The sequence below is a fragment of the Salminus brasiliensis genome, chromosome 11, assembly GCF_030463535.1.
Source record: "Salminus brasiliensis chromosome 11, fSalBra1.hap2, whole genome shotgun sequence".
Taxonomy (NCBI): domain Eukaryota; kingdom Metazoa; phylum Chordata; class Actinopteri; order Characiformes; family Bryconidae; genus Salminus; species Salminus brasiliensis.
In genome coordinates, this window is record NC_132888.1 from 33,676,217 (window position 1) to 33,701,516 (window position 25,300).

At 38.9% G+C, this 25,300-nt stretch overlaps 1 protein-coding gene across 2 annotated transcripts in view; it reads right to left on the minus strand.

The window, feature by feature from the left end:
• Positions 1 to 12,645, minus strand: part of agfg1a (ArfGAP with FG repeats 1a) — a 41,412-nt gene extending 28,767 nt beyond the window's left edge. For both annotated transcript variants that reach the window (XM_072690693.1, XM_072690692.1), the window contains exon 1: positions 12,263 to 12,645. In XM_072690693.1, coding sequence (XP_072546794.1) covers positions 12,263 to 12,618 — 356 coding nt within the window. In that variant the 5' untranslated portion in view covers positions 12,619 to 12,645. The remainder of the gene's footprint in view (positions 1 to 12,262) is intronic.
• Between the last annotated feature and the right edge of the window lie 12,655 nt (positions 12,646 to 25,300).

Here is a 25,300-nt window from a genome sequence, read left to right on the forward strand (position 1 = left end):
CTGGTGTACAGTCAACAACCTTCACTGGAATGTAGAGAAGACCAAGGAAATGGTTGTTGACTTCAGGAAAACAAGACAAGACCACTCTCCGCTCAACATCAACGGCTCCTCTGTGGAGATTGTTAAGAGCACCAAGTTCCTTGGTGTCCACCTAGCGGAGAACCTCACCTGGTCCCTGAACACCAGCTCTACAGCCAAGAAAGCCCAGCAGCGTCTCTACTTCCTCCGGAAGCTGAGAAAGGCCCGTCTCCCTCCACCCATCCTCACCCTCTTCTATAGGGGGACTATAGAGAGCATCCTAAGCAGCTGCATCACTGCCTGGTTTGGGACCTGCACAGCCTCTGACCGCAAGACCCTCCAACGCATTGTGAGGACAGCTGAGAGGATCATCGGAGTCTCTCTCCCCTCCGTCATGGACATTTACACTGCCCGCTGCATCCGCAAAGCAACCAGCATTGTGGATGACTCCACCCACCCTTCACACAGACTGTTCTCCCTCCTGCCATCAGGAAGAAGGTACCGCAGCATCCGGTCCAACACGACCAGACTCTGCAATAGCTTCTTCCCCCAAGCCATCAGACTTCTCAACTCAACTCAACTTCTGACCTGATGTCTTTTCTGCTACATGCTCGCTCTCTCTCTCTCTCTCTCTCTCTCAGATAAAATGGGAAGCATTTTTTTGCTCTTGCACTAATAACTTTACTACCTCACTGGACTCAATATTTATACACACTGCAGAATTTGCACACTACCGGCAATTATTTATTATTCTCTGTCTGTACTGTGTTGTGTTGTCTGTCCGCACTTGTTTGTGTTGCACTTGTGTTTTGTATGCACTGTCTATGTTGCACCATGGTCCTGGAGGAACGTTGTTTCGTTTCACTGTGTACTCTGTATGTAGTTGAAATGACAATAAAACCCACTTGACTTGAGTCACCTGGCCTGGCCTGTTCTCAATTTTCCAATCTCTAGCTTATTTTAGCCCCTCAGAGGCTGTTCCCAATTGTAGTGGTAGCTGTTTTACTTTGTGTACATGTAATCTCTTCATTCTTGCTAATGCAAGTTAAATATTTTCTTCAGTTCTGGACTGACAGCTCTGTATTGACTTCTATGACATCCACACATTAGGATGTTTTTTTGTTTTGCACCACTAGGATTTTAAATAGGTTAATGCCTTATTCTACCATTTAGAGTTAAAATGCTAATTAATTGAAAAGCATAATAATATTAGTATGTATTAGTAAAGTATTAGAAAATACATAATGCATGTCTCATGTTGAAATAGATGTGAGGAAGACAGATGTAAAGCGTTTTTTCCCCATTTAGTGAGCAGCTGACTTTCTCATAACATAAATGCAAGTGTTCGTGTACACACACTACTGTCCAGTAATCATTTTCTTACTATGCAAAATTCTCTTATTGGCATTTCAGACAATATCAGCTGCCTGAGCGTGATGCTCCTTCACCTAGGTCAGAACCTCACCAAAAACTCTCTTGACATGTTCTGTTTGATCTCTCTTATTCTGACTTTTTTTTTTTTTTTACTCTGAAGAAACAGCAAATCAGAAGCTGTTGAACAGTTTTGACCTCAGCTATTTTCTGAGGGAAACCAGACTGACAAGATAATGACAGCTGGCCCAGAGGATCAGGTGTGGGCAACCTGGCAACCCATCGCACACAATACTTTGACATGGTGGTGACTGGACGCAAGACTGTTGGGCTGATTCGTGACTTCACAACGCAATTTGCAGCAAGATGTTCTTACAAGAGGCAATAGCACATACTATATGATGCAGTAACTGATGGAGCAGAAAACTCCTAGCACGTTTTAAGGAACGAAAAGATATCAACTCATTGGTGGCAACAGCCACAGACAACATTCTGGCTTTTGTACCTGCTCAGTGCTTCTGCTGCCCCTGAAAAGCCAACTGTCTAGGTTTAGCTTATTGTTTTTGGCCACTGGAAACTCTGGGTAGGGGAGATTGTTCGATACATGAAAATTAGTTACTCCCTTACAAATTAGGGCTCCAGCAGGTAACAGTTAGCAGTTTACCGGCAGGAAGAGAGCCCAACATTAGTGGCAAGAATAGTGATATTCCAAAATAGTGATTCCAAGATAATGTTCAACACCCCTTGCCAATGCAACGAGGTGATGAAGCTTACAGCCGACTTAACAGTGTTTACTTGCTAGATGTCCAAGTGGTGTTAAGAAAATCTTTTGGGATTCCAGCTGTCCACTGACCTTTATGTTCTGCTAACTGATTAGAAACGTGCTGATGCAACCCTACTTCAGACTCATCTTGTCCCTCAGAAGCAGAAGGTTAGGTGCAACTGCACAAAACAAAACTTACACCTGGTCCTGACTACACGTAGTGTGGGTAAGGTCTGAAAAAGAGTATCATTTGACCTGACTGCACTTTAATTCAGGTATTAACTAAAGCATTGATATTTTCCCCCTTGTATATACATACAACAGAATTAAAGAAACAAAATATTCATTTTTATTTAAACAAACAAGTTAAGTCAAGTGGAGGAGTTAGCCTGCATGTGTGTCTAAATGTTGTCTAAAAGTGTCTCTCTTTACACACTGATGCACAATTACAGACACTGGTTCGGTATTAATGGATAGCCCATTTCCTTTAAAAAGACAGTAGATAAAGACAATGTTTACTGTTTTATTTGGGCACAGATGGAATAAGGGCCATGCTCAAGGGCCCAACATATATTGTGGTCTTATATTTAAAAGAAAAACCCAAAAACAATAAAACAAAAAAATATTAATGGGGTGGTGTGATATTCAAAAACATATTAAGCGTTGATACAAACTTGTGTCTGACAGAGAAAAGTCAAGCAACTGGTGTAACAAAGGCTAAATCCATTTTTGGATTTGTAGCAGGCTATCTAGGCTTAGATAAGTTGGCCAAAAGACACAGTGTTCTAGGTAAGGTAACAAATCAATGTAGAAAGAAAAAAATAAAAATAAAAAGTTAAAGTAAATTAAAAATAAAATGAAAATGCTGTGTAAAAACCAGATTTATTAGTAGAACATGTGTATGTACATGAATACCAGTGGTTCACAAACTGGGTGTGCATTTATGTACAATTCACATGCAATTACCATAATCCACTTTCATGAATTACAAATAGCCACCATATATGCAAACACTTGGTCTAATGAATCACAGCAAAACACCTTCAACATGTCTATATAAAAGCAAAAGAAAATATTCTTATGCCATCTAGAGCTCCTGGGGTGATGCAACTCACCCCAGGGCTGAGGGCTGAGGAATTCCTGATCTTTTCCTGCTGTTATACTGCTAAGTCAAATCACAAAATAGTTTTAGAAATTTTGAATAGAGCGCCTGTAAATATTAATAAATGAGAATGCGTTCTTATTTGTGACCAGGTTATCTTAATGGAAAGAATTTCAAAAGTAAAGGTGCATTTAGGCTGGTTTCACATACTTTACCTCATGTGCCTCATAATTCTAGCTTGGAGGGGTGGCTTCATTTAGTACAAAATATTCATATGATTCAAATGTCAGTAAAACATAACATTGAATTTCTGGTCACTTATTTCATTTACAATGTCTACTAACTGCTGATTGAGTCATCTTATATTGAGTAGACCAAACTTTAAGGCTGAAGCTATTACAATTTGAATATGCTAATTTAATAAAGATTAAGTTAAGACAGGCTGCTTATTTTTTTACATTCAGATTTAATTTGGGGCACAAACGCAGTATAAAAAACATAGGTGACGTCTCAAAGCAGCTTGTTGACTATTTGTTCAGCCTGTCTATCTGTGTCCTGGTGTCAGCCCTGGATTGTCAGCAGCTGTTTAAGCTACTCTGCCAACTAAAAGACTTCGGTATATGCTACAGGAAAGTAAAGCAGCACCCTGTAAGACCTGGTTTGCTCTCGACCTTTAACCAGTTATGTGTCTAAAGTCCAAAAGTGTTAACAGTTCCTGTTCCTAAACATGTCCTCTATGGCCACTGGGATCAGTCCTTTTGACCGGCCGAGTCATAAAACTTTTCATTAACCCAGAGATCACTCCAACGGATTTGGATACATTAATACATGCCACACAACCAACTGTCTAGGGGTGTGAGATATGTATAGTCTCCGATAATACCTTAATTGTTGATAACGATGTGTAAGCAGACATTATCAAGTACATAATGTCACATTCACTGCGCCCTTAGCCTGGTAGGATAGACTACTGTGCATGTGCACGGAGTCCATGCAGCGCGCAAGCATAGCCTACAAGTTTACCACTACACAAGCCAGTGTTCTGCATAGGAATGAGTTAAAAATGAGTGAACAAACTGCACTAAGAGACAAAACACAAGCACCAACACCCTGCTAGTCTGCAATGTTAGATTTAGTTGCTAGACCTGGCTTGCCCTTGGCCTGGAAGTGTGTTTTATGCTTTGAAAACAGTTTTTTTTAAAACTGCCTTCTGCAAACTATGTTGGAAATCGGTTGCAAATGAAGACATCTTGACAACAAGCTTATTTTACCTTTTGCAAACTAACCACTGTTCTGAATATGAAGATTATTAAAAACTTTGGGAGTCCGCTGCCCACTACAAGTCGAAACCAGCCAAGGACCTGTTGGACCGTAATCTGAGACTATCGAATTCTGTGACCTCAGTGGGTAGTTTGAGATTTCTACTTGTGTGAAGTCACATATTTTGTTAGAGACAGCCATTATCAGATTATGTGACTGCATTGTTTCTTCTAGAAGTGTAGAGGGGGTAACAAAATGTGATGATGCTAGAAAGTGTGACCCCTGTATACTTCTAGAAGAAACAGGGCAGTAACATAATTTACAGTTTAAGTGAAATAGATCTTGAATTTGTTAGGATGTTTAAACATACAAAGTCAAATGATAAAACTTTAAACCTTTGAAAATTACAGATAACATGAAATATAAATATAGTACATTCATATTAAATTACAATTTAATGTAAAAAAAAAAAAAAAAAAAAAAAAAAAAAAAAAAGATACAGGTTTGTAATGTCGGTAACACTTGCACTGTTTTTGTATTATTTTTACTTTAATGCTTCAGTTTTAAGGAAATAAATAGGTAGAACAAGCTAGCACAATGAAAGACGTGTTTTACAAACATATTTTAAAAGGATAAAAGTATCATCTAATTATAGGTACTGGCAGAATCCCAGAAAATATCGAGATATCATTTGTTGTCAATATCACACACCCCTACAATTGTCCCACTGCAACTTCAGGAATGGCTGAAAGCTGTGTACACATTTCTAAGACAGTAGCAGTCAAACAAGGAAAACAATTCTGTTCAAACCAACCACAGAAAATAAGTTTGTGGAATGAAAAAGTGTTAGTCAAAAGCCGCTTAAGCACAGCAATGGCATGGGCCTAATAAGGTTCATCCCCAAACATACAGTTTTACTGGACTTGTTATACACGTCACTTCATTTACACATGTAGGAACAATAGAACTTATCCAATAATGTGCTACAGCACAAATTATCTTAAAAGTGTTAAATATAAATGCATACACATAGAACCATTCAATTTAACACACAGGTATACATCATATTTCTTCAATATCTCTGCTCGACGATGTCACTACATGAAGCCCACCTTTTGTTTGGACGAAGCAACAAGAAAGTATGTACTGTGTTGGTGGAATGTAAAGCCGGTCGAAAAACATACCCAATCCCAAAGGGGGGCATTATCAGAGGCAGCTTTAACAGGACCCTCCTTCATCATGTTAATTAAATTATATGTTAGCTACAACAAAAAACAATATTCTCAGTGGGTTTCATGGTATATCACAGTATGTTTATTTTTAATATTTATGCATGACAGAAAGCATATAGGCTTGTTGCTTAATCTACTGTCAAGAGTATGTAAAATATAAAAATCTTTCTTTCATTGTGTACATAATGAATTCTTTATGTACTACAGGGATTGCTTGACCGTAATAATATACAAAGCAATTAGTGTGCATGAAACAGTTGTAGAATGTCAGCACAATTTAATAGTTTAATTTAACACTGCTTCTGAGCAGTGTTAAATTAAACTAAAAGTTAAATTAAATTAAACTAATTAAACTAAACTAAAGAGCGTAATCGTTAGTAGTGAGTGTGTTTATTTTAAATCAGGCAAACACAAACTGCCCGGGGGTCTTTGGGAAGAGAGAATGCATATGTGCTAGCCTACTGCTGTTAGCAACACATAAGTGCATAAGTGTTTGTGCTGTTTGTGATGAGTCTATGCAGTGCTTTTTTGTTAAATAACGATATTATGGTATGTAAAAAACAGACTGGACTGTTGTCCAACACAAAGCCTCAGTTTTGTTCAGTTAGTCTGTGATTGACCTGAAGTGTCTCCCAGGAGGCAGCACATCAGATGTAGAAAACTAACAGAAACGTCAAGGCCTGAGTTAGAGTTGGCCTAAGGAATGGAGCTCCAAGAAGAAGAGAAGAAACCTCAGCTGGGAAAAGAAACCAGTTATTTACAACTTTACTCAAGAAATAAAAATTCCATTTCATTTTTATTCCTCTAGTTTTCTTTTGTTTGTCTTGTTTAGTTACCACATTACCTACATAGAGATTTTGATAGATTTCTTGAAGGTTCGACCGGCCAATTGAGCAAGTCTACATAAAATTGTCACATCCTGCCCAAGAAAGATTAGATAGTTCCAGTCTTTTTGAGGCTTTGGTGGTCGACAGTTGGTCAATGCTTGAAATTGAGAATTTAAGGTTAATAGTGAAACCCTAGTTCTCTGATAGCATGTCTCCGAATGTAACAAGGGTTACACTAGTAACCTCAGTTTTTTTGTCTTGTACTGTTTGTTTTTGATTTGCTATATATGTTTTAAGTGGTGATCTGCCAAATGAACTGCAAATGAAAATAAGCTATAAGCAAACTTTGATGAAGTACATGAAATGGTAATGTTTATCACTGTACTTTAGGAGTGAACAACATTGGTCCTGTAGTCCAGCCCAGTTTGGTGATTTACCTACTGAAAACACCTGACTGCACTTACCTGTTAACGGACAGGTTTAATGAGTGTTTTGAGCACAGAATCCTCCAAGCTGTGCTAGACAACTGCCCTCCAGAACTGGAAGAATTCTTATTTGATCTCTTTAAATCATTTTCAAGATCAAAGAGGAATTTCAACATGTAAGAACAACTGCCCTAGGAGGGACATTCATTTTAAAGCTTGATGTTGGCAGACCACATCTGATGCATGCCAAAAGGAGGAGCTGCTGGTTCGGTCTTCCCCTGAACACCATAAATGATGTATATTTGTTTTTTGCACATAAATAGAGCAAAACCTTGCAGAATATAGCCATATTAAAATACACCTCCTTACTCTCTCAGTGTTGAGAGGAAAAACAGAGGTAGTTGGTACCTTGGGGAGCACCAAGAAGGTCTTATTAAATGACTGATCAACTCAAGGTATTTAAAGGGTCACCCTGACAATTGCAGAACAGTGATTTAGCTAATAAAATACCTAACCTTTAGGGTATTATTATACACTTTTAATGCCATTTATTAAATAATTTGTTTACTTAGCACAGTCCACCATTGAAAAAAATAAAATAAAAAATTCCAATATGCTAGCCATGTAGAATCAACTGCAAGAAATGTGCATAAGAGCGTCAGCTAAATGCCGTAAAAGTAATGTAAATGTAACCCACCACCGCCATGTCAGGGTCACTGCAGTGTATGGTGTAGTGTGACGGATATCACCAGTACCTGCCAGTGAGGTACTACACCATGTGGGAGACTGGGGTTGGGTTCCCGGTCTGGGTGGCTATGCTATGCAACACCAATAAGAGTCCTTAGGCAAGACTCCAAACACTACATTGGCCCATCTTTGTAATACAAGTTATCTTGTAAGTCGCTCTGGATGAGAAAGTCAGCTAAATGACAAATGTAAATGTAGAATTTACATTCTGGGTCCTGGCCTTTTATTTCAACAATCATATACCCCAGAATGTTCTGGAATCATTCTTTGATGTAATTGTTAGAGAACCTGATGCATAGAACTCAAACATCGTTGGAGGCCATAACTTCCGCCCAACATGAATCAACTTTCATCAGTGAACAGCACTGAGCTCCACTGGTCCCACAGTTTGTTCAGCATAAATACTCCCTGGCCCGTGCAAGATGATGACGTCTTTGCCTGGTGGTGTGGTCAGATACCAGATAGCAGACCATCTAGCATGCAGACCAAGCTGATGTGAGCGGTTTTGTGGTCTGACGCAAATGTCAATACCTGAATAACTTGTCATGTGAGGTTCAGGACCAAAGTCTCCAAGTTCATGTGGTAGTAGAGTACATACCTGGACATGCATATTGAATGTCAACAATCTATACATATTAAATGGCTGCTGAATAGTACTAGCCAGAGTATTATCAAGGTCTCGTCACAATTACAGGTATGAGCAATGCCTCAACATTACTCAAAAAAGGGGCCAAAGAGCTCATTAAATTTAAGTGTGGTTTTATAATCGGATGCCACTACTGCAACAAGTCAGTTGGTAAAAATGTATTCCTTCCTAAATTACATAATCAACTGTGAGTGGAAAAGTGGAAATGATTAGGAAGCACACCACAAAGAGCAGGGTTCAAATCAAATCAAATTTTGTCACATACATAGTAATACACAGTATAACTTGCAGTGAAATGCTTTTCACTGCAAAGTGTTGAAAGGCCCACAGTGCATAAGTTATCAATCCTCTGCTGACTCAATAATTGCAGAGTCGCAAATCTGCTGTTATAACTACAAATACAAAATATTAATGCGTATGGATTTACAATGGGATGTATTCAAACTTTTTACTTTAATGTACATGCCATAATGAGGCCCAACATCCCCATACGTTTTGGAATAGAGGAGACAATTAAAAATGAGTCTGAATTTGTCAAAAGGCATCCATATGTTATAATAAGCCAAAAGCCTGATGTGCAGAGTTTTGTTCAGCTTGACCTACATTATAATAACCAGAAGTCTTTGAATTAATGGATCAAAATTAGGGGTGTGCGATATGGCCCCAAAAAAATATCATAATGTTTCATAATGTAATGTAACAAAAAACCTTCCACAAAACTAAAGTGTAGAAAATAAAGTGCACACAAACTGCAAACAAACAATTATAGAAAAAATATCCTTAAAGCTTGAAAGACAAAAGCAAAACAAATACAAAATACATTGACTTCAATACAGGCATGATATGCAAAACATGCAACTTAATTTCTGAAAAGCTGCTTGAACATGCTGCCACTTGGAGGCAGAAAGTAGTTATCCAGGTGGGTTTCTATGCACCAAAACCACATCTCATATTTTGTCATTCACTGTATTCACAGTAACATGCTTGTGCTGACATTTGGTATGTGACAATATTGCTTCCTGTGCTAAAAAGACTTTTAGAGGCTGCACTGGTAGCTGGGTATTTTGCACAGGTATTTTTTTGCTAAACGGCTTACCCAGGAAAAGTTAATCTCATGCATCTTCCATCCCGCTGGAGGATCACTCTCAATGTCTGCAGGAGAACACTGCAATTAGCTGTTTATCTCTGCTTCAATTGTCTCTTTTTAAGACTGCCCTCCCTTGTAAAGTATTCAAGTATTGAATACTTGAAAAAAGTATTCAAGAATCTTCTTTAGTCTCTTTGCACCTACTGTACCTTCTGCTGAATTAGTTGAATCAAAATCAGTTGACTGAAACTTTAAAGCAACAGGGATGTGCCATCTTAACATCTAAACTAATACTTAATAGAAATTAATTAAGGAAACTTACCAAAGGAAAAGCAGAGACGATGGCCAAAGCATTACAGTCTGGTCCAGTTATTCCAGTTATATATTATACTTTTGATATTTTTGCTCTGTGTGCTCCTCAGGAAAATACCTTGTCTCAAAACAGGAGCTGCAAAGCTTCCATTTATTGTTAATGTAGTGTACTGTTAGGTTAAGTTAAAGCTCTGTAGTTCTGCTTGATCATATGTCTGTAGTTAAGACATACAAGTTATGCTACGTTATCACAGCATTTTTTCATTCATGTCCGGGAGTGCTGTTTTTTTGGGAAAATAATGCCTTTTTGGGATTCTACATCTTTAGTCAAACTATTTAATAAGCTATGTGAAGCCTTCCTTCTCAACTGTTTGAATTGGCATAGCCAAACAAAAAGCGATGGCTTAGCGGATTTCTTTTCAGGGCTTGCTCTTTGTCACATGGAGTACAGCTTTCCAAAGACACAGCGATGCTGCATAGACTCAGTATAGCATGACTGATAGTAGATTGCTTGGGTTACTCAACTGAGTGGTTCTGTTTTTGTGTTACACACTTCTTGCATATCTTACATATTACTGTTGTCTGTTGTACATTTAATAAGTTGTAACCCAACCACCTCCACACAATGAAGTCACACCCCTTTTTGGAAAAAAAACTCCTCCACCGCAGAGCTGCTTTCCTACATGACTATGCGTAACTGCATGATGTCATTATATAAACCAGTCAGAATACGATTTTTTTTTTGGTAGCAAAAAATATGTAAAAAGAAACAAAACAAAAAAATAAATAAATCAAAAGGCACCACATGTTCATCTGCAGAGTCCATTGTATCGTCGTATTTAATGGATTTTAATTGTTTGCTTTCACATGTCCCCTTAAGGCCAATCTGAAATGTAATTTGCACACCTCATCTGAATTACAGAGCCTTTTTAAAACCACTTGGTTTTCAAAGTGGTAAAGATAACAAAATAACAGTACTTTTTTTTTAACACTTGTAATGTTGTTTGAAATCAAAAGATAAAAACCCTAGGGGTCAATTATTTTTACTCTTTTCTGCTTGTTAAGTACCTCCGTAAAGAAGTTTCTAAGTCTAGATAAATCAATTTTATACTTCGTAATCACCTGCAATCATCTGCAATTAACTACAGATTAAAATTATTTTGAAGTTTTAAAGTAAAAATGAAACTGTGTTGCTTTAAAAAAAATATGGCAGCCATATTACATAGCAAAGTCAAAGTTGTTTTGATAATTATTGAGTTTCAGGGTCTTGACTAATTTATTTTTAAAAAGCACTCAAACAAAAAAGACTATTTTACAAAATTAAATTTGGCATATTTTGCAAATGCAAATTAAGTAGGAGGAGCTTAATGATCCAAACTGCAAATTAGTTTGTCCTGAGCCAATTAATGAGGGGGACAAATGTTCGTTTTGTTTCTAAAAACTGTAGTTTAGGAGTTACTAGGCTAAACATGTTGATCTTTGCTACAGTGCCCCCTAGAGGCCAATCAGGCACATGTCGAGTAGCTGTGGGGACCACTGCCTACTGACAAAGTTTCATGTTCTGTACGACTTACTTTTTGGTCTGCACGATTTGTTCTAAGGCAGAAAAAATGCTGAACACGAAGAATACAATATGTTTTCAAGCCTCTAGCAATGTTAAAATATGTACACGTTCAGAAATTCCGAATGGCCAAACGAGAGAATACAGCTATGTAAATCTATCCTACAGAAAACAAAAGAGTACACAATATTGACAAATAGCTAGCATGCTAAACTGACTTAGGTAGCTAGCTAACGCTACTTGTCAAAGATCTGTCCACAACATTGTGATTAAACAAGTCAATAGGGCGGCATCACCTAACGGACACCGAGTTGTCATCTATGCCCTACTTACCGGCTCTGAGAATGAGTGGAACCACAATTTTGAAAGTCGCCAGAACACCGTATCTCGTTTAGCTAGCTATATATTTAAACACTGCGACCTTCCTGTCGCTAAGGTTACCATGTAGAAAGTTTACTCGGAGGTTAGCCTCCTAAAATAGATCTAGCTAACAAGCTAAAGCTAATTACACAAGGTTGTAGTTGACCCTTGTATTGCACACATATAGTTACATAACACAATAAATGAAACTCCAATGACATAGCAGTCAGGGACATTAAACATTTTTGCCGCATGCTAATCTTTTTTTCTAGCTAGTTAACTAGCTAGCTACCTAACTATTGTTAGCTGACCTACTGCCAGTCAAACTATTCTATGCCCCGCTCTCTCTCTCTCTCTCTCTCTCTCTCTCTCTCTCTCACACACACACACACACACACACACACACACACACAGACTTTGTACGTTAAAATATCCACATGCTAAGTGAGAGTTGATAAATTGTCCGTTTGCAAATGACCCATAGTCGACATTTTATTTATAATTTACTACACGACACCGGCGACAGCCAGTCGTCGGCTAAGCGTACTTACAGAATGCCGGAACAAGAGGTACAAACGAATGAGCCGACCGTCATGTTGGCATAGGTTGGGCCGCGCTGGTTGCAGTCAAAGCATTTGCGGTTGAACAGTAAGCTCGTCATCTCTCGGAGCATCTTCAGGTGCTTCTCCTCTTGTTTTCGCTTGGTGCTTGCCGCCATAGTCGGGTACCGTAGTAATAGATATAACGGAGAAAACGACGGGAAAAACAGCTGGTTAAGGACGCTGAACGTCACAATCAAAATGCACTCTCCACGCGACTCACGAACAGACCAACTCTGACGGACAGAGCAAAGATAAAGCGCGTCGCAAAAATTCACATGAGCGTAATTAACGACAGACCCCAACATTCCAACATTATTCCTTTTCCACAAACGGAAGCTGAGACGCAGGGGAGAGGAAAACAGAATGCATCTCTTTCCGTAAGCGCCACCAAGCGGCAAGAAGCTCTAGTTCAGAGACAAATTCTTGATTTCTATTTTTCTAAATACTTATTTAAAAAAATATATATATTTTTAATATTATTTTTTTGGACACCAACTCAACAAATCTCAGACACCTCATGGGTAACATTGATTATAGGTAGTGATATTCAAGTTCATAGATCTGATTTGGGTTCAAATCCATGAATACTCATGTCAATAGCACTAATAGCCATCATGTCAATAGCACCTTTAGAAATATATTTACCTAGAAAATGAGTGACTTGTATTACTTATTTACTCACTAAAGATTAAAACATTAAAGACATAAAAAAAACCCATTAAAAACATTAAAGAAAAACTCACATACACTTATGGGCCATTGTGTAAATCAGATTGAACTGGTTCTTTACTGTCAATGCTAATGTTATGTCTCCATGCTTTCTTCATGTCCTTCTTAAAATAACTATAATATTAGTCCCCGGAGCCGCTGTCTGTCTATCTTTCTAGCTGTAGTCTACATTTTAGCCAAAAGTTTGTGGATGCTATATTAGCCAAACATATTGGAGAAACCTCCAAGCATCTTTTGGGCAAACGTTTGGCACCCAAAATTTTAGCCAAAAGTTTGAGGGCACAGCTCTGTTACCCAAATGTACTGGAGGAGCTTTTGCCCCAAACATCTATCCCTCTACAATTCTCTGTTTGCCTGTCCCTCTCTGCACCACAAACACACCACAACACAAAGACCACACGCTCCACACCCCATTCAAACACACACACTTCACACCACACATACCACACAACCAGCTAGCAACACTTTAGCAATCACCTAGGATACCAAAACAACCAGTTATAGCAAAAGCCTCAACATTGGAGGGGCAGTGGTGGCTCAGTGGTCAGAGCTTCAGGCTATTAATGACAGGGTGGTTTGAGACAAGGTTCCCGTGCTCCCCGGGCGCCGCAGCAATGGCTGCCCACACAAACCATCATATGAATAGACATTTATAAGAACAAGTTGAACAGTAATGTGTTCATTGTAAAACACTATGATGAATAGAAAACACCTCTTCTCCATTTATCATAATGGCCCTTTTCCGTTCAGTGTTACACTTACTACAGACAGTGTGTTGTAAAATATTTTAGAATACTATATTTTTTATACACAGAACATACAAATACACTGGAACAAATATATTTTATACTTCCCACAAAAACAATGTGCACAGTAAATTCTAAAAAATGTAGACCACTGCATGTGCAACTTTGTGTTGGTTGGGATATATCTACATATCTATATGTCTACAATTTTTAGAATTTACTGTATGCAGTTCCAGTAAAAAAATAAAAAATAAAATAAAAAATAATAATGTATCCTCTCTTCTGTTTCGGTCTGACCATAGCACCTCATCCACATCACAAGCAATGTTTTCCCTGGCCAAGCAGTGGAGGAAATATTGCCTAGCATGGCAAATCCAGTGATAAAATGCATCAACTTCTAAATCTCCACATGCATCTTCTATAGCTTGGAAAAGGGGTACACGCATTTGTGAATTTAGGTCATACACTTTCCATTTTCAGGCAGAGGAACAACTGAAAAGCGTGAGTGTGCAGTAAACCAGTTACCAACCAGAGCAGCCCGGTGGAAACTTACGTTGTCCCAAATGACAATGTACCTGAGCTCCTCTGAGCCATCTATCTGATCTGGTGGAATGGTGTGTTTTAAAGGGTGTCCAGGAATGTGATCAGATAGGCATTGTAGGGGACAAGGGTAGCACAGTGATGGATGATGCCGTGGTGGGTAATTACTGCACACATTGTTCCCTCTGTGTTGGCCAGGGACTTCAACATTACGCTGGCCGATGATATTCCTTCCCCTCCTTCGTCTTTTTGTAAGGTCAAATCCAACCTAATCAACAAAGGCAATGCAGCTACCTCTAGCTTAAGGACTCTCTGAAACACACATGACAATATCAGAAATAGACATAGAGTGGTGTTTTTATTCACTATTGTAAAGCACAATCATTATAATTACAATACTGTAATATGTATCATTTATACAATGTTGAGAGTATGTATTGTGGGATTGTATAAGACTTTAGTTATATCACAATTCTTTGACTCTTTCTGAATTGCGTTTAAAAGGCACATTGAAGACCTGCTACATCCTCAGATTATTTATGTGATATGGTCCAGTGTTGATAAGCTGGACCATGCCGGAACATTATGGCGTTTTTTTTAAGGTCCATGTTCATGATTTCAGTTTCATGTTCACCTTGTGTTAGTAATCTTTCAGTTTTGCATTACAATTAGTAAAATACTGTAAATACTGACCCAGTCCTACAGAACAGTCGGCGAGCAATACTGTACTACTCATTGAATACTGTATTCAGTACTGCAGTTTTCTAGTGAGAGTAAATTTATTACCTAATCTCATTTTGGAAAGTCTGGATGATGGATGCTACAGTGTACCTGCTTAAATTTGGCTGTACTCTTTGCCCAGCCTTCCTAATTGTTAGACAATGGTTGAGCACATGGTCCTCGTTCTTTTCCTCCCCATCCTCCTCCTCTTACTCTCACTCTTCTGGCTCTGGCTTGGTTTTCAATGTTTTCAATCCATTTTTCTTACAGTTTTTCACCAATTTTATACACACAAAATGTGGAATTATGCACACAAATCCAAAAACATGAAGCTCATGTATCTAGATTGTGACTCCAAACTGCTAAACTTTAAGCACAGTTCCATATGTTCTCACTCAAATATCATTCTAAATTACAGCTTTGCAAATCGCTAAATACAAACTACATCATGTAGCACAGTTCGGTCACCTAAGAAACACTGACCTTCAGATACAAAATTACCTAATTACCAAATAGTCTCACACAAGTTGCACCTATGCAAACCTCATTAGAACACTTTAATCACTCAATCACTGAGTATAAAAGAGGCCTTAAGTAACTGATAAAGGTGTTAGGCGAGATGATGGAGCAACAGGAGCACAGAGATTGAGAGTAAGAGGAGGCCTAGCAGGCCAAAGAGGATGAGAGAAAGAGACCACCATAGTAAACATGGTTTTGGAAAACAATGCCATTACTTGGAAGGGAAATCAGAGATAGAGTCCTGGAAGACAATGTTCATTTCACAAACAAATGGTCAGCCTGTTCAGAGTTTTGATTAGATTCTAATTAAATTAGAATTTTGAATAACAGTGTGTTCCTTGTAAAAACAAGATATTTTCTTCATGACATTTGTGCCAAATGTAGAAAAGTGTGTGTGTGTAGTATTTTGAAAAAGTATGTTTTATAACTGGAATTTGAATGTAAAGCAGGAATTATGCTTGAAGTTTAGCAGAATTGGTTCAGGGAGTCGGTGCATGAGTTATATGTTGTGGTCACTGTGTCAGAAATACCAGTATTTGTGAGTAAACAATTGAGAAAAACTGTAATCTACTTGTTCTGGTCCAGAGGCTCCTGAAACACCTGCCAGAAAGCAAAGAGGCAAAAAGACAATGAGCAGGGTGGGAGGAGTCTGCTGACGGCTCGTTGCTGACGGCTCATTGCAGACAGCGTTTCTTCTGGACGTCCTCAACAGTGTGGTTCCTATGATCTTCTGGACCATTTTCAGCATTTGCTGTAGTGTCTTGTGGTCTGCGACAGTGCAGTTCCCATTCCAGACACTACAGGACAGGATTCTCTGAATGGACAGAGCTTCCGATATGTGTGTCCCCGGACAACACGTTCAACAGCCAACCCAATGATGTAGATGGGGTTGTATGTGTCACCAGATGGAAATATTTGAATAAAAGCATTTAAAAAGTAAATGGATGAGACAGCTAGAGTTGGCCAGCCTGAAATATGAGTAGGATAAAAAGTAGTTAAAATATGGGCCTCTGAGGGGAGTGAGTCACGTGGGGTGTTTAATGTGGAGTGAAGGAGAGGTGAGCGCCGAGCAAGAACAGTGCACCAAGCAAGAACAGAACACAGAGCAAGAAAACATTGTCTTTGTGCCAGGGGAGCATGCTGGCATCCTACATTTTGATGATGTCAGCACATTTGAGAAAAAAAGGGGAGTAGCTTTGGATATGAGATGAGCTAAAGTAGAATGTGTCACCTGGGCATGCCTTTTTGTTAGGATAGAAGTGGAAGTCAACCACATTGGTCAATGAAAATATGTGGTGGAGTGGCCTTTGTCTGGAAGTCCAGATAAGAAAGCCCAACATGCAAATTCAGACTTATTCAGACTGCCTTGGGGTACACTGGAGTGCCTTAGTCTTTAAAACCTTAATTGGAAACATTATGTTTGAATAAAGCTATGTACCTGCCTATCTTTGACTTCGGAGATGGAGTAATTTCTGTTGTTTTATTGAGATTGGGTGATTTAGATTAAAAATGTTCCCACACACCTTTCTGAAGTCTACGATGAGTTTCTTTGTTTTGTTGGTGTTAAGGAGCAGGTTATTGTCAGCACACCACATGGCCAGAGGCTCCACTTGCTCTCTGTAGGCTTTCTTGTCATTGTTGCTGATGAGGCCAATCACTGTGGTGTCGTCAGCAAACTTGATCATGGAGTTAGATTCATCAACAGTCCTGCAGTCGTGAGTAAATACAGAGTAGAGAAATGGACTCAGCACACATCGCTGTGGCACTCCTGTGTTGAATGAGATGGTGGTGGAGTAGATATGGCCTGACCTAACATGCTGAGGCCTGTTGGTCAGAAAGTCCTTAATCCAATGACAGAGGGAAGTGTTGCAAACATACAAACATTGCAACCCCTCAGCAAAACATTAGAATCCACCTGGAATACCACAGCAACAATCTAACAATCACCTGGAATAAGTCAAGTCAAGTCAAATTTATTTGTATAGCGCTTTTTACAACTGTTGTTGTCACAAAGCAGCTTTACATAATTAGTAATTAGTAAAAAAAAAAACTGAAAAAAAGAAACAATGTAAGAAGACATGAAGGATCCAAGACCCTCAGTGAGCAAGCCAACGGCGACAGTGGCAAGGAAAACTCCCTCAGAGCTGGAGGAAGAGCTTGGGAGGAACCAAGACTCACAAGGGTGACCCATCTTCCTCTGGTCACAACTATTTATAAATGATTGATTAAAGTTCCCAAACCATCTATACTGTTGAACCATAATATATTGATCATGGTGTAGTAGAACTTAATATAGTCATGGCAGTGATGGTCAGACTAATGATAGTTAATAGCAAAGTTAACAGGTAATAACATGGTCATTAGACAGGTAGCAGTGGTAGGAGGGTGTGCTGCTGGTCTGGCATGGGTGGTGGTGGGGGTGGGGCATGCTTGTTGTACTGGTAGGTGGCAGCTGGTCTGACACAGGTAGAGGGGACCTCAGTGGGCAATCTTTCAGCAGGTCGGGCTGGGTGACCATTTACTCTGAGAAGGTAAAGAGAGAGTTAGTTCTGAGAGGATGTTATGAAGAGCAGAGAATGTTGAGCAGTATCAGAGTGTGTCTGACGACTATGACAGCCTAATTAAAAGGAGAGAGCCAGAAGGTAACACAGACACGGGAGCACTCTGAAACGCTAGCATCCATCTGCTCCACCGTCCACAAACCTGAGTGATCGCGTGCAAGCAGCGAGATGACAGCTCTAGCATCTCAGTGTATTACAATTCCCTGTGTCTGCGAACACAAGGACCTACAATCTTTATCTAAGAGGAAACATTAATTTCCAAAAGCTGAACTAAACAGGTGAGTTTTCAGCCTAGATGTAAAGGTTCCAAAAATGATCTGGAAGGTTATTCCAGACTTGGGGGGCTTTATAAGAAAAGGCTCTCCCCCCTGCTGAGGTTTTCTGAATTTTGGAAACTAGTAAGAAGCCAGCACCCTGAGATCCAAGTATTCTTGATGGTTCATAATACGTAAAAAGATCCCGCAGGTGCTTAGGAGCGAGGCCTTTATATGTTAATAGAAGAATTTTGTATTCAATACGGAATTTAACTGGGAGCCAATCAAGTGCTGATAGAACTGAGTCAAATTGTCTAGTTTTAGTAAGGATCCTGGCTGCAGCATTTTGAACTAGCTAAAGTTTGAGGTTCCTGCTGGAACAACCTGACAAAAGTGCTTTACAGTAATCTAGCCTTGAGGTAATAAAAGCGTGTACTAGCTTTTCTGCAACCTGTAGAGATAAGGAGTTTCTTAAGAACATAAGGCGATGTTCTAAGCTGCATAGCGGCTGTCCTATTAATATTAGCTATATCTTGCTTGATAAATCTGAATTGAATATGACGCCAAGATTTTTAGCTGCTAGACCAGGAATAATGGAGGTTTTGTCACTGTTAAGAAGAAGGAAGTTATGTGACATCCAGAGTTTTATATCCTTTACACAGTTCTCAATTTTCTTTAATCTAATTTTATTGTCAGGTTTGGCTGATATATAGAACTGTGTGTCATCTGCATAACAATGGAAATTAACGCTATGTCTGCTTATAACTGAGCCCAGTGGTAACATGTATAATGTAAAAATAATAGCAGCCCTAAAATAGAGCCTTGCGGAACTCCATTTCTTACTTTTGTGTAAATATAACCACATAGCAAGCACTTCGGATACCATAGCAACCATTTGCAATATCATAGCAACCACCACAAAACCACTTAGCAACACATTAGCAACCATTTGGGATACCACAGCAACCACCAAGCAACCACTTAACTCCTTAGCCATGTTTGGATACCATAGCAACTGTGTAGCAACCACTACTAAGCAAAAATATGGGATATCATAACATCAAGCCAAACCTTTAAGAAACATCAAACCAAACCTTTCTAGCAGTGGTTGCTACACAGTTATGGTATCCCAATGAGTTAATAAGTAACCAAGTGACACCATAGCAACCACCTGGGATATCATAAACCCTCATGCACCACCATTTCAACCACTAAGCAACCCCAACATAACCACATAGGACAGGATAGGATATGAACCCTTTCAAGTTTGTTTAATTTGTTTCTCATTTTAACATTTTATTTTTTATTTAACTTTTTTTGGTATTTGGTATCAATGGTATTCCTCCAGGAATGCATATCCAGTTCTTTTTGTGGTACAGGGAAGAACAGTTTTCCCCTAGCAGTTTATTGCTTACCTTTATATTATTTGAGGTCACTGAACTTGTACCAATACAGGTTACCAACTGTCAACAGGTTACCAACTGTCAACCAAATGAACTACTTAAATGTCAAATACACTGGAAATGTATTTGGATGTACACTGGATGGTAGCTGTGGTACTTGTATCACTATTCATCCAGTTTGGCTAATCAACACAATTATGTTAAATCAGGTAAGTTGGTGATGAAAATCAACTCACTGGCTGAGAGCATCAAGGAGAAACATAAAACAAACCCTTCTTCAAACTAGCGTTCAAGATAAAGATTTTTCAAGAGTTTTTTAAAAATAAGATCACTTGCTCAAACTAATGATCAAAGTGATGTTGATGCTATTCAAACAATATTAGCAATTAAATAATATTTTTTATTGTAAGCATCCAAACTGGTATTTAGGTAACACAGATCCTTCTGCTTCAGACGTTTTATTTGTATTTAACAACCGTCTTATCATATGTAACATCAGAGCCCTCCTAAGGCATCCTCGAATTACGTGGCCGCTTAGGGTCCCAACACCACCAGGGGGCCCCCAGGAGCATCACAATATCATGATAAAAATATTTAATTTAAAAATAACATTAAATAATAAAACGAAATGGTATTACACAGGTAAAGGTGATTTTATATTAATTTATTTTCATAGTTGGCACACCAATACTAGGTTAATGAATTCCTGCTGTTGGCTGCTGCCACAGTTGGGCAAATATGCAGATATGCGCCACTTGGGTGCTCAATAAAGGCCCGGGCGCTTCCGCGTCCACAATATCTCTCTTGGCAAATCACAAAAAAAATTTTAAAAATGTCATCTCTCACCTTAGGCCTTCAGCTTCCTTTTTTGTTTTCTTTTTTCTGTCCCAGGAAGAAAGGGAATTGTGCAGTATGCAGAGGTGGTCAGAGTTGGGGGATAATATGTCGATAATACGTGCCTTTCTCACACTTTTGTTGTTCAAAATTTAAAAACAAAAGAAATTAAACAGGGTTTTAAACAACTTTTTAAGTCTAAATGTAATGTGGTGCTCACCTACAGTGGCCGGCACACTACTGAGTGAGCTACCACGATCATGTGACCAACGGCCCCAAGTGCAGAGTCCTTAACCTTAGAGCAGGCAAAACGGAAATGAGAAATAAAGCCAGCCGGGACTCGATGCTCTGTGCTTCACCAAAACGGCAGTCATGAAAGAGGCCAACAAATGAAACTTAAAAGGGGTGGATTTAATAAACAAAGATGACGTCGCGAAATGCGAAAAAAGGCAGGAAAACAAACAAAGGATGCCAGAGGAGAATGCTGGCTACCTTGAAAAGTTTGAGGAAAAATGGAAACTAAGGGCAAAAGGTTCTCCCAAAAGAAACTAGAGAACTGAGTTACAGGGAAGGCAGATACTCCAGCCTTCCTCTGCTAAACAAGTGTATATGTGCTAACAAACACACACACACACACACACACACACACACACACACATGGAACTTGAGGGGAAACTTGGGGTTCACACAGAGGGAAACAAACTAGGGAGAAACACACGAAGGAGAGCGACACCCACTCAGCCTTCAACTCGGGAATGTGGCTGATACAAGCACTCAACCAGAGGCAAAAGATCCAGCAGTGGGGCAACTGCATCTGAGTGCTTATATAGCCTACTGCCCAGGTGTAGTAAATTGGGCCTTAATTAGTGGCTGCCATGACTCAGGGCCTCCCCCTGGTGGCAGGAGGAGGCCTTGGCCTAGAGCTACCCCTTACAGTTAATACTGTGTCTTGTCTGCTGATGTTATTGAACACGTATACACCACTCTGTATTTAAAAGTGTCCCCTGTAAGGTTAAAAACAATAGCCAGAATGACAGATGATAAGCTAATTACAAATAATGCCTTAAAGACTAATACAAAAGCCTATGGAATGTCGAAGCATCTGGTGCTGAGGTGGTGTTATAGAGGGACCCCAAATGAAAATCTGCTTAAGGCCCCATAAAGGCTTGGGCCAGCCCTGTATAACATTTCGTGACAAATGCAAAAGAAGTTGATATTATGAAGCACACTATACAGACAAATGTATTGGGACACCCCTATACATTACACCTACAGAAGCTTTTACAAAAGCTGACTTTATGACATAATACTACAGATGATGGTGAATATCTAAGTATCTAACTGACTTGCAATGGTGGCATCATAGTACAGTACCATGTTTAAATTCAGTGAGCTCTTGAGAACACATTTTTTTGCAAAAGTTTACAAAGATTGGTGCTTGACTGGTATACACGTGACAATGGGACTGAATGAAACACCTGACTTCAATGATTAAAGACCACACAAGATAATACATAAACATAAGTGCTGTATAATCACTTAATAATTCATATGTATATGGTATAATAAACATTAAACAGATGGTGGTTGTGTGGGCTACTTATTAGAAATAACTGGAAATGTGGTTAATTTCACTCTTTACAATACAGCTGTCAATCATAAGGACTTTGGATGGAATCGTTTTTCTGGGAAAGCTGGCAGCCAGCAATCTCTACCAGTGATTGAGAATATTTAACCAGCACAGTGAATGGCTTGGTGATATATTGAAAATAAGTTTATCAACATTAGTCACAAATCACAGCCTACTTCAATGCCAACTCAGACCCCTGACGCATGTGGCATGGAATTAAAGCAGTCACTGGCTACAAGAGCAAAGTCTGCACTTCAGCGTTGACAGACGCCTCCCTCCCTGTTGAACTGAACACTTTTTATGCCTGCTTTGAGACCACTGCTCTGACACAGCTAACCACCCAAGCGGCGCATATCTGCATTTGCCCAACAGTGGCAGCAGCCACTTGATTAGGAATTGATTAACCTAGTATTGGTGTGTCAACTATGAAAATAAATTAACATAAAACACTTACCTGTGTAATACCATTTCGTTTTATTATTCAATTATATTTTTTAAATAAATATTTTTATCATGATATCTTGGTGCGTTGGGGTCCTGAGTGGCCACGTGATTCAAGTATGCCTTAGGCCGGCTCTGGCCCATAGTACTGCATTCTCTTACCCATGGCTCTACACTCTGTACACTTATGACTGCTTTGCAAAACACAGCTCCAACACCACCGTCACATTTGCCAAAGACAACAATAATCGGCAACATCACCAACAATAATGAGGGACCATACAGGGAGGAAGTGAAGCTCTTTGCAAACTGACAACAACCACTCCCTCAATGTCAGCAAAACCAAGAAGCTCATTGTTGACTTCAGGAGAGGGAGCAGAGTGCACACATCCCTGAGCATCGAAGAGATAGCGGTAAAGAGATTGATCAGCTCCAAGTTCCTCTGTGTCCACTGTATGTGTTTCACTGGTGTGTATGTGTGTTCATTGCACGATTGGGTTAAAGGCAGAAGCCACATTCCATCTCTGTCCTTAACAAATGGTGAATATGGTTATCTTGTCTTGCTGTTACACTGGTCTCACCAGCAACACCTAAACCTGAATACCTGAAAATATATTTTTTATAGGAGATTTAAATTCTTTAGAAACATGCCAAGCAGCAGCAACAGAGGAGTTTCCGGTAGATGAGCATGCTCTTCTAGTCCACTGTAGTGGCGAACGACTACAACGACACATGAGAATGTTATTTTTAACTGTTTAGGCAGTACAGAATGCATGTACACCATGATAAACAAATGTATACATGCATGCATACATTTGTATAAATAGCCTAGGCGTTATCTCTCTGGGGAGCATCCTGACCAGCTGCATTACAGTATGGTAAGGTGGCACCACTGCTGCTGAACACAAGGCCCTAAGTGGTGAAAACTGTGAATGATTAGATTTCATTGTCACATTCAACTTTTAGAACTGTATATTTTAGTGATGTATAACTATAAGTGACATTTTCACATAACTACACTGCATTTTGCAGTTTAAACATGCTGTAATTTTTGCCATACTCTGAAACACCATTTCACATTGAAAAAGCACAATAAAAACAATTAGACTGTAGAACACACAAAGAACCTTAACTGAATAGGCATTGGTTACAACATAGTATTAGTGCAATTGCCTTTTTAAAAAATAACTTTAGCACAGTAAGTAAGTTGTATAGTCATTTATAAGATCAGATTGGAGAGTTTGGTCAGCTTTGGCCTGTATGGAAATGACTTTTCACATTGAAAAAACATAGTAAAAACATTGTCATTAAAAGGTTGTAAAACAGCAATTTCCTTTGTTAATAATAACTACATCTCATGTTGCAGTTCAAAGCTTTTCTACAACATTTCATCCACTTTGCCATGCACAGAAATGCATTTTCACTTTGAAAAAACACAATGAAGACATTTAGACTTGAATCTACACAAAAGACCTCAAAAAACGTAGTATAAGTTGCTGCAATCCCCTTGCTCATAACAACTTCAGAAAGTATTATAGTTGTGAATGAGAAAAGCTAACATTAAATATATATATATACTGTTTCATTAAACATGACTGAACAGTTTAGAACACATTGCCATGCTCAGAAACATCTTTTCACATTAAAATAAGCTCAACTAAACTTAAAATGATGCACACAAAGGACCTATACTGACTATTTATTGAAAAAACTGGGCAAGAAGGCAGAAGTGTCATGCTGGCTAAGCTAGACATGGACGGGTGAACACTCGCAGGGAAGGTGCGATGCATGATAACGTTTTATTAAATAAACAGGGGAAAACACAAGAGTGCAGCAATAACAAAAGGATAAACAAGACAAACGTGACAAACCAATGCGGGCAAAACCTGAAGGCCACCTGAGGCTGGTAGGTAGCCAGGGAGCAAAGCGAGGCTGGGCCAACCTAACAGAGGGGGGAAGACTAGGACACCAATAAAATAAAGACATTTTACATAAAATAAAGACATTTTCTCAGAACAAATATGCTTTTTGCATTTGAACATGTCTGAAAAGCGTTTTTAAAACACTGCTCTGCCCAGAAACGTCTTTTCACGTTGTAACAAGCTTAATAACAACATTTTAAACGCATTTCAGACGTTTAAACACAGTGCTGTGCTCGGAAACGTATTTTCACATTGAAACAAGCTCAATTACAACGCTTTTAACGCTTTTCAGAAGTTTAAACACATTGCCGAGCTCAGAAGCATCTTTTCACATTGTAACAAGCTCAATAACAACATTTCAACTGAAAAGCACTGATACATTACCATTACTGACTATTTCTTGATAAAACAAGTATATTTTTCAATTTCCTTGTTTATAACAACTTTAGCAATCATTAAAGTGATGTACATAAAATTGAGACATTTTCTCTGAACAAATCTGCTTTTTGCATATGAACACGTCTGAAAAGCATTTTATACACACTGCTGTGCTCGGAAACGTCTTTTCACATTGAAACAAGCTCAATAACAACATTTTAAACGTTTTTCAGACGTTTAAACACATTGCTTAGCTCAGAAACGTCTTTTCACATTGAAACAAGTTTAATATTAACGCTTTAACGCTTTT